Source organism: Procambarus clarkii, chromosome 46, assembly GCF_040958095.1.
Source record: "Procambarus clarkii isolate CNS0578487 chromosome 46, FALCON_Pclarkii_2.0, whole genome shotgun sequence".
Lineage (NCBI taxonomy): Eukaryota > Metazoa > Arthropoda > Malacostraca > Decapoda > Cambaridae > Procambarus > Procambarus clarkii.
The window spans coordinates 14,715,445-14,730,117 of NC_091195.1; the positions used below are offsets into that span (position 1 = coordinate 14,715,445).

General features: G+C 49.9%; 1 protein-coding gene across 1 annotated transcript in view; it reads left to right on the top strand.

The window, feature by feature from the left end:
- Nucleotides 1–13,993, top strand: part of LOC138350651 (uncharacterized) — a 39,596-nt gene extending 25,603 nt beyond the window's left edge. Inside the window, exon 3 of the mRNA XM_069301712.1 lies at nucleotides 9,730–13,993. Within this exon, the coding sequence (XP_069157813.1) occupies nucleotides 9,730–9,884 (155 nt within the window). The 3' untranslated portion in view covers nucleotides 9,885–13,993. The remainder of the gene's footprint in view (nucleotides 1–9,729) is intronic.
- The last annotated feature ends 680 nt before the right edge of the window (nucleotides 13,994–14,673 follow it).

The window sequence follows — 14,673 nt, forward strand, 5'->3', positions numbered from 1 at the left end:
TGTGTGACAGTTGTGGAGAGTGGTGTGTGGCAGTGGTGGAGAGTGGTGTGTGACAGTGGTGGAGAGTGGTGTGTGGCAGTGGTGGAGAGTGGTGTGTGACAGTGGTGGAGTGTGGTGTGTGACAGTGGTTGAGAGTGGTGTGTGACAGTGGTGGAGAGTGGTGTGTGACAGTGGTTGAGAGTGGTGTGTGGCAGTGGTGGAGAGTGGTGTGTGACAGTGGTGGAGAGTGGTGAGTGGCAGTGGAGGAGAGTGGTGTGTGGTAGTTTTGGAGAGTGGTGAGTGGCTGTGGTGGAGAGTGGTGAGTGGCAGTGTTGGAGAGTGGTGTGTGACAGTGGTTGAGAGTGGTGTGTGACAGTGTTGGACAGTGGTGGAGAGTGGTGTGTGACAGTTGTGGAGAGTGGTGTGTGGCAGTGGTGGAGAGTAGTGTGTGACAGTGGTTGAGAGTGGTGTGTGACAGTGATGGAGAGTGGTGTATGAGTAGTGGAGAGTGGTGTGTGACAGTGGTGGAGAGTGGTGTGTGAGTGGTGGAGAGTGGTGTGTGACAGTGGTGGAGATTGGTGTGTGACAGTGGTGGAGAGTGGTGTGTGACAGTGGTGGAGAGTGGTGTGTGAGAGTGGTGGGGAATGGTGTGTGGCAGTGGTGGAGAGTGGTGTGTGACAGTGGTGGAGAGTGGTGTGTGGCAGTGATGGAGAGTGGTGTGTGGCAGTGGTGGAGAGTGGTGTGTGGCAGTGGTGGAGAGTGGTGTGTGACAGTGGTGGAGAGTGGTGTGTGACAGTATTGGAGAGTGGTGTATGAGTGGTGGAGAGTGGTGTGTGACAGTGGTGGAGAGTGGTGTGTGAGTGGTGGAGAGTGGTGTGTGACAGTGGTGGAGAGTGGTGTGTGACAGTGGTGGAGAGTGGTGTGTGACAGTGGTGGAGAGTGGTGTGTGGCAGTGGTGGAGAGTTGTGTGTGACAGTGGTGGAGAGTGGTGTGTGACAGTGGTGGAGAGTGGTGTGTGGCAGTGGTGGAGAGTGGTGTGTGGCAGTGGTGGAGAGTGGTGTGTGACAGTGGTGTGTGGCAGTGGTGGTGGGTGGCAGTGGTGGAGAGTGGTGTGTGACAGTGGTGGAGAGTGGTGTGTGACAGTGGTGGGGAGTTGTGTGTGGCAGTGGTGGAGAGTGGTGTGTGGCAGTGGTGAAGAGTGGTGTGTGACAGTGGTGGAGAGTGGTGTGTGACAGTGGTGGAGAGTGGTGTGTGGCAATGGTGGAGAGTGGTGTGTGACAGTGGTGGAGAGTGGTGTGTGGCAGTGGTGGAGAGTGGTGTGTGACAGTGGTGGAGAGTGGTGTGTGACAGTGGTGGAGAGTGCTGTGTGACAGTGGTGGAGAGTGGTGTGTGACAGTGGTGGAGAGTGGTGTGTGACAGTGGTGGAGAGTGGTGTGTGACAGTGGTGGAGAGTGGTGTGTGGCAGTGGTGGAGAGTGGTGTGTGACAGTGGTGGAGAGTGGTGTGTGACAGTGGTGGTGAGTGGTGTGTGACAGTGATGGAGAGTGGTGTGTGATAGTGGTGGAGAGTGGTGTGTGACAGTGGTGGAGAGTGGTGTGTGACAGTGGTGGAGAGTGGTGTGAGGCAGTGGTGGAGAGTGGTGTGTGACAGTGGTGGAGATTGGTGTGTGACAGTGGTGGAGATTAGTGTGTGACAGTGGTTGAGAGTGGTGTGTGACAGTGATGGAGAGTGGTGTGTGGCAGTAATGGAGAGTGGTGTGTGACAGTTGTGGAGAGTGGTGTGTGATAGTGTTGGAGAGTGGTGTGTGACAGTGGTTGAGAGTGGTGTGTGACAGTGATGGAGAGTGGTGTGTGGCAGTAATGGAGAGTGGTGTGTGACAGTGGTGGAGAGTGGTGTGTGATAGTGTTGGAGAGTGGTGTGTGACAGTGGTTGAGAGTGGTGTGTGACAGTGGTGGAGAGTGGTGTGTGACAGTGGTGGAGAGTGGTGTGTGACAGTGGTGGAGAGTGGTGGAGAGTGGTGTGTGACAGTGGTGGAGAGTGGTGTGTGACAGTGGTGGAGAGTGGTGTATGACAGTGGTGGAGAGTGGTGTGGGACAGTGGTGGAGAGTGGTGTGTGACAGTGGTGGAGAGTGGTGTGTGGCAGTGGTGGAAAGTGGTGTGTGGCAGTGGTGGAGAGTGGTGTGTGGCAGTGGTGGAGAGTGGTGTGTGACAGTGGTGGAGAGTGGTGTGTGGCAGTGGTTGAGAGTGGTGTGTGGCAGTGGTGGTGAGTGGTGTGTGACAGTGATGGAGAGTGGTGTGTGATAGTGGTGGAGAGTGGTGTGTGACAGTGGTGGAGAGTGGTGTGTGACAGTGGTGAAGAGTGGTGTGTGACAGTGGTGGAGAGTGGTGTGTGGCAGTGGTGGAGAGTGGTGTGTGAGTGGTGGAGAGTAGTGAGGGGCAGAAGTGGAGATTGGTGTGTGAGTGGTGGAGAGTGGTGTGTGACAGTGGTGGAGAGTGGTGCGTGACACTGGAGGAGAGCGGTGAGTGACAGTGGTGGAGAGTGGTGAGTGGCAGTGTTGAAGAGTGGAGTGTGGCAGTGGTGGAGAGTGGTGAGGGGCAGTGGTGGAGAGAGGTGTGTGTGTGATGGAGAGTGGTGTGGCAGTGGTGGAGAGTGGTGAGGGGCAGTGGTGGAGAGTTGTGAGTGGCAGTGCTGTAGAGTGGTGTGTGAGAGGTGGAGAGTTATGAGTGAGTGGCAGTGGTGGAGAGTGGTGTGTGACAGTGGTGGAGAATGGTGTGTGAGTGGTGGAGAGTTGTGAGTGGCAGTGGTGGAGAGTGGTGAGTGGCAGTGTTGGAGAGTTGTGAGTGGCAGTGCTGTAGAGTGGTGTGTGAGAGGTGGAGAGTTATGAGTGAGTGGCAGTGGTGGAGAGTGGTGTGTGACAGTGGTGGAGAGTGGTGTGTGACAGTGGTGGAGAGTGGTGTGGGACAGTGGTGGAGAGTGGTGTATGACAGTGGTGGAGAGTGATGTGTGACAGTGGTGGAGAGTGGTGTGTGACAATAGTGGAGAGTGGTGTGTGACAGTAGTGGAGAGTGGTGTGTGACAGTGGTGGAGAGTGGTGTGTGACAGTGGTGGAGAGTGGTGAGTGGCAGTGTTGAAGAGTGGAGTGTGGCAGTGGTGGAGAGTGGTGAGGGCCAGTGGTGGAGAGTGGTCTGTGTGTGTGATGGAGAGTGGTGTGGCAGTGGTGGAGAGTGGTGAGGGGCAGTAGTGGAGAGTGGTATGTGAGTGGTGGTGAGTGGTGAGGGGCAGTAGTGGAGAGTGGTGTGTGAGTGGTGGAGAGTGGTGAGGTGCAGTGGTGGAGAGTGGTGTGTGACAGTGGTGGAGAGTGGTGTGTGGCAGTGGTGGAGAGTGGTGTGTGACAGTGGTGGAGAGTGGTGTGTGGCAGTGGTGGAGAGTGGTGTGTGGCAGTGGTGGAGAGTGGTTTGTGGCAGTGGTGGAGAGTGGTGTGTGACAGTGGTGGAGAGTGGTGTGTGACAGTGGTGGGGAGTGGTGTGTGACAGTGGTGGAGAGTGGTGTGTGGCAGTGGTGGAGAGTGGTGTGTGACAGTATTGGAGAGTGGTGTATGAGTGGTGGAGAGTGGTGTGTGACAGTGGTGGAGAGTGGTGTGTGACAGTGATGGAGAGTGGTGTGAGAATGGTGGAGAGTGGTGTGTGACAGTTGTGGAGAGTGGTGTGTGACAGTAATGGAGAGTGGTGTATGACAGTGGTGGAGAGTGGTGTGTGGCAGTGGTGACGAGTGGTGTGTGACAGTGGTGGAGAGTGGTGTGTGACAGTGGTTGAGAGTGGTGTGTGACAGTGTTGGACAGTGGTGGAGAGTGGTGTGTGACAGTGGTGGAGAGTGGTGTGTGACAGTGGTGGAGAGTGGTGTGTGACAGTGGTTGAGAGTGGTGTGTGACAGTGTTGGACAGTGGTGGAGAGTGGTGTGCGACAGTGGTGGAGAGTGGTGTGTGACAGTGGTGGAGAGTGGTGTGTGACAGTGGTGGAGAGTGGTGTGTGACAGTGGTGGAGAGTGGTGTGTGGCAGTGTTGGACAGTGGTGGAGAGTGGTGTGTGACAGTGGTGGAGAGTGGTGATTGGCAGTGGAGGAGAGTGGTGTTTGGCAGTGGTGGAGAGTGGTGAGTGGCAGTGTTGGAGAGTGGTGAGTGGCAGTGGTGCAGAGTGGTGTGTGACAGTTGTGGAGAGTGGTGTGTGGCAGTGGTGGAGAGTGGTGTGTGACAGTGGTGGAGAGTGGTGTGTGGCAGTGGTGGAGAGTGGTGTGTGTCAGTGGTGGAGAGTGGTGTGTGACAGTGGTTGAGAGTGGTGTGTGACAGTGGTGGAGAGTGGTGTGTGACAGTGGTGGAGAGTGGTGTGTGACAGTGGAGGAGAGTGGTGAGTGGCAGTGGAGGAGAGTGGTGTGTGGTAGTTTTGGAGAGTGGTGAGTGGCTGTGGTGGAGAGTGGTGAGTGGCAGTGTTGGAGAGTGGTGTGTGACAGTGGTTGAGAGTGGTGTGTGACAGTGTTGCACAGTGGTGGAGAGTGGTGTGTGACAGTTGTGGAGAGTGGTGTGTGGCAGTGGTGGAGAGTAGTGTGTGACAGTGGTTGAGAGTGGTGTGTGACAGTGATGGAGAGTGGTGTGTGGCAGTGGTGGAGAGTAGTGTGTGACAGTGGTTGAGAGTGGTGTGTGACAGTGGTGGAGAGTGGTGTGTGGCAGTGGTGGAGAGTAGTGTGTGACAGTGGTGGAGAGTGGTGTGTGACAGTGGTGGAGAGTGGTGTGTGACAATGGTGGAGAGTGGTGTGTGACAGTGGTTCAGAGTGGTGTGTGACAGTGGTGGAGAGTGGTGTGTGACAGTGGTTGAGAGTGGTGTGTGACAGTGGTGGAGAGTGGTGTGTGGCAGTGGTGGAGAGTAGTGTGTGACAGTGGTGGAGAGTGGTGTGTGACAGTGGTGGAGAGTGGTGTGTGACAATGGTGGAGAGTGGTGTGTGACAGTGGTTGAGAGTGGTGTGTGACAGTGGTGGAGAGTGGTGTGTGACAGTGGTGGAGAGTGGTGTGTGACAGTGGTGGAGAGTGGTGTGTGACAGTGGTGGAGAGTGGTGTGTGACAGTGGTGGAGAGTGGTGTGTGACAGTGGTTGAGAGTGGTGTGTGACAGTGGTTGAGAGTGGTGTGTGACAGTGGTAGAGAGTGGTGTGTGACAGTGGTGGAGAGTGGTGTGTGACAGTGGTAGAGAGTGGTGTGTGACAGTGGTGGAGAGTGGTCTGTGGCAGTGATGGAGAGTGGTGTGTGACAGTGGTGGAGAGTGGTGTGTGATAGGGGTGGAGAGTGGTGTGTGACAGTGGTGTGTGACAGTGGAGGAGAGTGGTGTGTGACAGTGGTGGAGAGTGGTGTGTGACAGTGGTGGAGAGTGGTGAGTGGCAGTGGAGGAGAGTGGTGTGTGGAAGTGGTGGAGAGTGGTGAGTGGCTGTGGTGGAGAGTGGTGAGTGGCAGTGTTGGAGAGTGGTGTGTGGCAGTGGTGGAGAGTAGTGTGTGACAGTGGTTGAGAGTGGTGTGTGACAGTGATGGAGAGTGGTGTGTGGCAGTGATGGAGAGTGGTGTGTGACAGTGGTGGAGAGTGGTGTGTGACAGTGATGGAGAGTGGTGTGTGGCAGTGATGGAGAGTGGTGTGTGACAGTGGTGGAGAGTGGTGTGTGATAGTGGTGGAGAGTGATGTGTGACATTGGTGGAGAGTGGTGTGTGACAGTGGTGGAGAGTGTTGTGTGACAGTGGTGGAGAGTGGTGTATGACAGTGGTGGAGAGTGATGTGTGACAGTGGTGGAGAATGGTGTGTGACAATGGTGGAGAGTGGTGTGTGACAGTGGTGGAGAGTGGTGTGTGACAGTGGTGGAGAGTGGTGTGTGACAGTGGTGGAGAGTGGTGAGTGGCAGTGTTGAAGAGTGGAGTGTGGCAGTGGTGGAGAGTGGTGAGGGGCAGTGGTGGAGAGTGGTCTGTGTGTGTGATGGAGAGTGGTGTGGCAGTGGTGGAGAGTGGTGAGGGGCAGTAGTGGAGAGTGGTATGTGAGTGGTGGTGAGTGGTGAGGGGCAGTAGTGGAGAGTGGTGTGTGAGTGGTGGAGAGTGGTGAGTGACAGTGGTGGAGAGTGGTGTGTGGCAGTGGTGGAGAGTAGTGTGTGACAGTGGTGGAGAGTGGTGTGTGACAGTGGTGGAGAGTGGTGTGTGACAATGGTGGAGAGTGGTGTGTGACAGTGGTTCAGAGTGGTGTGTGACAGTGGTGGAGAGTGGTGTGTGACAGTGGTTGAGAGTGGTGTGTGACAGTGGTGGAGAGTGGTGTGTGGCAGTGGTGGAGAGTAGTGTGTGACAGTGGTGGAGAGTGGTGTGTGACAGTGGTGGAGAGTGGTGTGTGACAATGGTGGAGAGTGGTGTGTGACAGTGGTTCAGAGTGGTGTGTGACAGTGGTGGAGAGTGGTGTGTGACAGTGGTGGAGAGTGGTGTGTGACAGTGGTGGAGAGTGGTGTGTGACAGTGGTGGAGAGTGGTGTGTGACAGTGGTGGAGAGTGGTGTGTGACAGTGGTTGAGAGTGGTGTGTGACAGTGGTTGAGAGTGGTGTGTGACAGTGGTAGAGAGTGGTGTGTGACAGTGGTGGAGAGTGGTGTGTGACAGTGGTAGAGAGTGGTGTGTGACAGTGGTGGAGAGTGGTCTGTGGCAGTGATGGAGAGTGGTGTGTGACAGTGGTGGAGAGTGGTGTGTGATAGGGGTGGAGAGTGGTGTGTGACAGTGGTGTGTGACAGTGGAGGAGAGTGGTGTGTGACAGTGGTGGAGAGTGGTGTGTGACAGTGGTGGAGAGTGGTGAGTGGCAGTGGAGGAGAGTGGTGTGTGGAAGTGGTGGAGAGTGGTGAGTGGCTGTGGTGGAGAGTGGTGAGTGGCAGTGTTGGAGAGTGGTGTGTGGCAGTGGTGGAGAGTAGTGTGTGACAGTGGTTGAGAGTGGTGTGTGACAGTGATGGAGAGTGGTGTGTGGCAGTGATGGAGAGTGGTGTGTGACAGTGGTGGAGAGTGGTGTGTGACAGTGATGGAGAGTGGTGTGTGGCAGTGATGGAGAGTGGTGTGTGACAGTGGTGGAGAGTGGTGTGTGATAGTGGTGGAGAGTGATGTGTGACATTGGTGGAGAGTGGTGTGTGACAGTGGTGGAGAGTGTTGTGTGACAGTGGTGGAGAGTGGTGTATGACAGTGGTGGAGAGTGATGTGTGACAGTGGTGGAGAATGGTGTGTGACAATGGTGGAGAGTGGTGTGTGACAGTGGTGGAGAGTGGTGTGTGACAGTGGTGGAGAGTGGTGTGTGACAGTGGTGGAGAGTGGTGAGTGGCAGTGTTGAAGAGTGGAGTGTGGCAGTGGTGGAGAGTGGTGAGGGGCAGTGGTGGAGAGTGGTCTGTGTGTGTGATGGAGAGTGGTGTGGCAGTGGTGGAGAGTGGTGAGGGGCAGTAGTGGAGAGTGGTATGTGAGTGGTGGTGAGTGGTGAGGGGCAGTAGTGGAGAGTGGTGTGTGAGTGGTGGAGAGTGGTGAGTGACAGTGGTGGAGAGTGGTGTGTGACAGTGGTGGAGAGTGGTGTGTGGCAGTGGTGGAGAGTGGTGTGTGACCGTGGTGGAGAGTGGTGTGTGGCAGTGGTGGAGAGTGGTGTGTGGCAGTGGTGGAGAGTGGTGTGTGGCAGTGGTGGAGAGTGGTGTGTGACAGTGGTGGAGAGTGGTGTGTGACAGTATTGGAGAGTGGTGTATGAGTGGTGGAGAGTGGTGTGTGACAGTGGTGGAGAGAGGTGTGTGAGTGGTGGAGAGTGGTGTGTGACAGTGGTGGAGAGTGGTGTGTGACAGTGGTGGAGAGTGGTGTGTGACAGTGGTGGAGAGTGGTGTGTGGCAGTGGTGGAGAGTGGTGTGTGACAGTGGTGGAGAGTGGTGTGTGACAGTGGTGGAGAGTGGTGTGTGACAGTGGTGGAGAGTGGTGTGTGACAGTGATGAGAGTGGTGTGTGACAGTGGTGGAGAGTGGTGTGTGACAGTGGTGGAGAGTGGTGCGTGACAGTGGTGGAGAGTGGTGTGTGACAGTGGTGGAGAGTGGTGTGTGACAGTGGTGGAGAGTGGTGTGTGACAGTGGTGGAGAGTTTTGAGTGGCTGTGGTGGAGAGTGGTGTGTGACAGTGGTGGAGAGTGGTGTGTGGCAGTGGTGGAGAGTGGTGAGTGACAGTGGTGGAGAGTGGTGAGTGGCAGTGGAGGAGAGTGGTATGTGGCAGTGGTGGAGAGTAGTGTGTGACAGTGGTGGAGAGTTTTGAGTGGCTGTGGTGGAGAGTGGTGTGTGGCAGTGGTGGAGAGTGGTGAGTGGCTGTGGTGGAGAGTGGTGTGTGGCAGTGGAGGAGAGTGTTGTGTGATAGTGGTGGAGAGTGGTGTGCGACAGTAGTGGAGAGTGGTGAGTGACAGTAGTGGAGAGTGGTGAGTGACAGTGGTGGGGAGTGGTGTGTGACAGTGGTGGAGAGTAGTTTGTGGCAGTGGTGGAAAGTGGTGTGTGACAGTGGTGGAGAGTGGTGAGTGACAGTGGTGGAGAGTGATGAGTGGCAGTGGTGGAGAGTGGTGTGTGACAGTGGTGGAGAGTGGTGAGTGACAGTGGTGGAGAGTTGTGAGTGACAGTGGTGGAGAGTGGTGTATGGCAGTGGTGGAGAGTAGTGAGTGACAGTGGTGGAGAGTGGTAGTGATACTACCCTACTCCTCCTGCTCCTATTCTGCACCTCTACCCTCCCCCTCCTCTGCACCACTACCCTCCTCCTCCTCTGCAGCTCTACCCTCCTCCTCTTCTGCACCACTACCCTCCTCCTCCTCTGCACCACTACCCTCCTCCTCTGCACCACTACCCTCCTCCTCCTCCTCCACACCACTACCCTCCTCCTACTCTGCACCACTACCCTTCTCCTCCTCTGCACCACTACCCTCCTCCTCCTCTTAACCACTACCCTCCTTCTCTGCACCACTACCCTCCTCCTCCTCTGCACCACTACCCTCCTCCTCCTCTGCACCACTACCCTCCTCCTCCTCTGCACCACTTCCCTCCTCCTCTGCACCACTACCCTCCTCCTCCTCCTCCACACCACCCTCCTCCTTCTCTGCACCACTACCCTTCTCCTCCTCTGCACCACTACCCTCCTCCTCCTCTTCACCACTACCCTCCTCCTCCTCTGCACCTCTACCCTCTTCCTCTGCACCACTACCCTCCCCCTCCTCTGTACCACTTCCCTCCTCCTCCTCTGCACCACTACCCTCCTCCTCTGCACTACTACCCTCCTCCTCTGCACCACTACCCTCCTCTTCCTCTGCACCACTACCCTCCTCTTCCTCTGCACCACTACCCTCCTCCTCCTCTGCACCACTACCTTCCTCCTCCTCCTCCTTAAGAGATGGGTGTGAGGAGTAACCAGGTGTGGGCTTCAGTGTTCTCTTTCATCTGCAGGTGTAGGTGGGGAGAGTTGCCAGGTGTGGGCTTCAGAGTTCTCTCTTATCTGCAGGTGTGGGTGTGGAGAGTTGCCAGGTGTGAGCTGCAATGTTTCCTCTCATCTACAGGTTTGGGTGTGGAGAGTTGCCAGGTGTGGGCTGCAGTGTTCTCTCTTATCTGCAGGTGTGGGTGTGGAGAGTTGCCAGGTGTGAGCTGCAATGTTTCCTCTCATCTACAGGTGTGGGTGGGGAGAGTTGCCAGGTGTGAGCTGCAATGTTCCCTCTCATCTACAGGTGTGGGTGGGGAGAGACTCCTGCGAGGACTTCACCGGAGGGGCGTCACTGGTGATGACCTTACGGTTAGGATCCCGGACAGTGAGGAGAACAAGAAGTACCTCCAAGAGCTCAGTGCGTCGCTTAACAATTTTAAGAATGTTTTGATATTGTAGATTGTTGAGACCAGCCTCACGAGACCAATAATGTACAAGGACACATCTACGAGGAGCTGGTTGTTGAGACCTGCCTCACGAGACCAATAATGTACAAGGACACATCTACGAGGAGCTGGTTGTTGAGACCAGCCTCACGAGACCAATAATGTACAAGGACACATGTACGAGGAGCTGGTTGTTGAGACCTGCCTCACGAGACCAATAATGTACAAGGACACATCTACGAGGAGCTGGTTGTTGAGACCTGCCTCACGAGACCAATAATGTACAAGGACACATCTACGAGGAGCTGGTTGTTGAGACCAGCCTCACGAGACCAATAATGTACAAGGACACATCTACGAGGAGCTGGTTGTTGAGACCTGCCTCACGAGACCAATAATGTAACAAGGACACATCTACGAGGAGCTGGTTGTTGAGACCAGCCTCACGAGACCAATGTAGATGTACATTATATAACAATGATAATGATGTACATCTCTCAATGAGATGATTACATCGCATCAAGTATTAGATGTACATGTGTAGATGTACAGTAATCTACAAATGTACATGTGTAGATGTACAGTAATCTACAAATGTACATGTGTAGATGTACAGTAATCTACAGATGTACATGTGTAGATGTACAGTAATCTACAGATGTACATGTGTAGATGTACAGTAATCTACAGATGTACATGTGTAGATGTACAGTAATCTACAGATGTACATGTGTAGATGTACAGTAATCTACAGATTTACATGTGTAGATGTACAGTAATCTACAGATTTACATGTGTAGATGTACAGTAATCTACAGATGTACATGTATAGATGTACATGTGTAGATGTACAGTAATCTACAGATGTACATGTATAGATGTACATGTGTAGATGTACAGTAATCTACAGATGTACATGTATAGATGTACATGTGTAGATGTACAGTAATGTACAGATGTACATGTATAGATGTACATGTGTAGATGTACATGTGTTGATGTACATGTGTAGATGTACAGTAATCTAAAGATGTACATGTGCAGATGTACAGTAATCTACAGATGTACATGTGTAGATGTACAGTAATCTACAGATGTACATGTGTAGATGTACAGTAATCTACAGATGTACATGTGTAGATGTACAGTAATCTACAGATGTACATGTGTAGATGTACAGTAATCTACAGATGTACATGTGTAGATGTACAGTAATCTACAGATGTACATGTGTAGATGTACATGATGTACTCCAGATGTACTCCTTTCATCAAAATATGTGGTTCGTATTTGGTGTAATTCTTGTGCCAACCCGCAGATCTTGATGTTGCAACTGCTGTGTACTGGTCACTATATATCTTCTGCATTGCTCTATTGCTAATTACTTTCTTAATCTGTGATAGACTCTGTGGTATGTAAATGTCTACATTTCTTCTCTTAGTTGCAAGTTTTGCAGCATCGTCTGCAATGTCATTTCCAGTTATTCCCATGTGACTTGGCACCCAGTTGACAGTACCCAACGGCCTTGATGTTCCAGTGTTTGCATTTTAGTATTCTGGTGGAATGATGAGTTTTTGTATGCTGGTGGAATGAATGAGTTTTTGTATGCTGGTGGAATGATGAGTTTTTGTATGCTGGTGGAATGATGAGTTTTTGTATGCTGGTGGAATGATGAGTTTTTGTATTCTGGTGGAATGATGAGTTTTTGTATGCTGGTGGAATGATGAGTTTTTGTATTCTGGTGGAATGAATGAGTTTTAGTTTGCTGGTGGAATGAATGAGTTTTTGTATGCTGGTGGAATGATGAGTTTTTGTATGCTGGTGGAATGATGAGTTTTTGTATGCTGGTGGAATGATGAGTTTTTGTATGCTGGTGGAATGATGAGTTTTTGTATGCTGGTGGAATGATGAGTTTTTGTATGCTGGTGGAATGATGAGTTTTTGTATTCTGGTGGAATGAATGAGTTTTAGTTTGCTGGTGGAATGAATGAGTTTTTGTATGCTGGTGGAATGAATGAGTTTTTGTATGCTGGTGGAATGAATGAGTTTTTGTATGCTGGTGGAATGAATGAGTTTTTGTATGCTGGTGGAATGAATGAGTTTTTGTATGCTGGTGGAATGAATGAGTTTTTGTATGCTGGTGGAATGAATGAGTTTTTGTATGCTGGTGGAATGAATGAGTTTTTGTATGCTGGTGGAATGAATGAGTTTTTGTATGCTGGTGGAATGAATGAGTTTTTGTATGCTGGTGGAATGAATGAGTTTTTGTATGCTGGTGGAATGAATGAGTTTTTGTATGCTGGTGGAATGAATGAGTTTTTGTATGCTGGGGGAATGAATGAGTTTTTGTATGCTGGGGGAATGAATGAGTTTTTGTATGCTGGTGGAATGAATGAGTTTTTGTATGCTGGTGGAATGAATGAGTTTTTGTATGCTGGTGGAATGAATGAGTTTTTGTATGCTAGTGGAATGAATGAGTTTTTGTATGCTGGTGGAATGAATGAGTTTTTGTATGCTGGTGGAATGAATGAGTTTTTGTATGCTGGTGGAATGAATGAGTTTTTGTATGCTGGTGGAATGAATGAGTTTTTGTATGCTGGTGGAATGAATGAGTTTTAGTATGCTGGTGGAATGAATGAGTTTTTGTATGCTGGTGGAATGAATGAGTTTTTGTATGCTGGTGGAATGAATGAGTTTTTGTATGCTGGTGGAATGAATGAGTTTTTGTATGCTGGTGGAATGAATGAGTTTTTGTATGCTGGTGGAATGAATGAGTTTTTGTTTTGATGATAGTGAGAATGAGTTTTGGTATACGTTGTTTGTATGAGTTTTGGCATGTTGGAGGTATGAATGTATTTTATTGTGCTGGTGGTACCTTCCTTGAGGTTACCTTGAGGCCGTTTAGGGCCTTACCGTCCCCGCGGCCCGGTCCTCGACCAGGCCTCCTAGTTGCTGGACAGGTTAACCAGGTTGTTGGACGCGGCTGCTAGCAGACTGTCGTATGAATCACAGCCTGGTTGATCAGAGCTTATCAAGTTCTCTCTTGAACACTGTGAGAGATCGGGTAGTTATACCCCTTATGTGTAGAGGAAGGTATAGATAAGCAGCCTTCCAGTCTGTAGTGGAAGGTATAGATAAGCAGCCTTCCAGTCTGCAGTGGAAGGTATAGATAAGCAGCCTTCCAGTCTGTAGTGGAAGGTATAGATAAGCAGCCTTCCAGTCTGTAGTGGAAGGTATAGATAAGCAGCCTTCCAGTCTGTAGTGGAAGGTATAGATAAGCAGCCTTCCAGTCTGTAATGGAAGATATAGATAAGCAGCCTTCCAGTCTGTAGTGGAAGGTATAGATAAGCAGCCTTCCAGTCTGTAGTGGAAGGTATAGATAAGCAGCCTTCCAGTCTGTAGTGGAAGGTATAGATAAGCAGCCTTCCAGTCTGTAGTGGAAGATATAGATAAGCATTTGTCTCCTGATTTTATGTATAAGTTTTGGTATGTAATTGATATATTAGCATTTTCTACACTTTATTATCAATATGACTTTCTTTACTATTGTTTATTGGATCACTATTATTAGTTTTGGGTCTTTATTTGTTACGAGATCTTAGTTATTGTAACATTTTAGGGATTTTAGGCATTGGGAATTTTTGTCTGACTTTAGTCTGTCTTAACCTTATTATCCTCAAGATCAAGCAGGAGCATATATACACCTGTGTTATTGTAAGTTGCTTAATGTACAACTAAATACAGTAAGTTGCCGACTGTAACTTACAATTATGCATTAAGCAGCTTACCGTATATGTACTTTCATATTATCAGAATCCTATTGTAAACTTGCTCTAATACAGTAGGAAGCCTTTTGGGCACTTACTTTATTACAGTCAGTAACGTACTGTACAAGATCTTTTGTACAGTAAGCAGCTTACTGTTCAAGTAGTTTAATACAGTAAGTGTCCTTCTGCACACTTAAATGAACAATTTCTTTTGTAAAGTAACTACCATATGTACGCCTGCTTTGATACTGTAAGTAGTACTGTACTTTATTTTATATAGTAAAGTACTACAACTATTAAAGTCAATACATGCATTATTTGAAATACAGTAACATATAAGTTTAAACAATATAAACACTTTTATTTGCCCTCATTTTCTGAGGTCTGTTGTTTGGAGGTATTAACTTGCTAGTGGTATATGATATGACTTTTTCAAAAGAAACAGAGTAAGACAAATCCGAGTGGTAAACGTTGCCAATGGTCCTCAGGACTCTGGCCTGAGACCTGTCTTGTTTAAAGTATATAAACCACGTAGATAAAAAATAAATTAATTTTCTTAATAAATTAAGAAAAACTTAATACGATACAAGAAGACTTAGGCTTTTAAAATTTAACAAAACTTTTGCATGTGCTGGTCAAAACTGTTTATGCTCAGTTTAATATTACGTTGACTTTCCTTTAAATGACTGGAGAGGAAAGTCTCATTTTGATAATTTTCTCAAATTCTTCACCTTCATTATACCTCACTATCAAACTGTTGCTGCTGACAGTGAGAACAGTAACCAACCTTAAAACATTTAAACTGGCAGAAAGCCACTATTGCTGACCTGAAAAAGCTTAGTGTCTGTTTAACAGAAAACTTGATAATATTCATATATCAATTATTGTAACTGTCAACACAAATCTTCAGTGTAATATCTATCAAAACAGTTTCAATTACTCTTTTTTTTCATCTGTTGTCAGTGCTGTTTAAGGAAGGGGAGAGAGAATCCTTCTAAAAAACTAATAAAAGAAGTTATGCCTGGTTGGAATTGT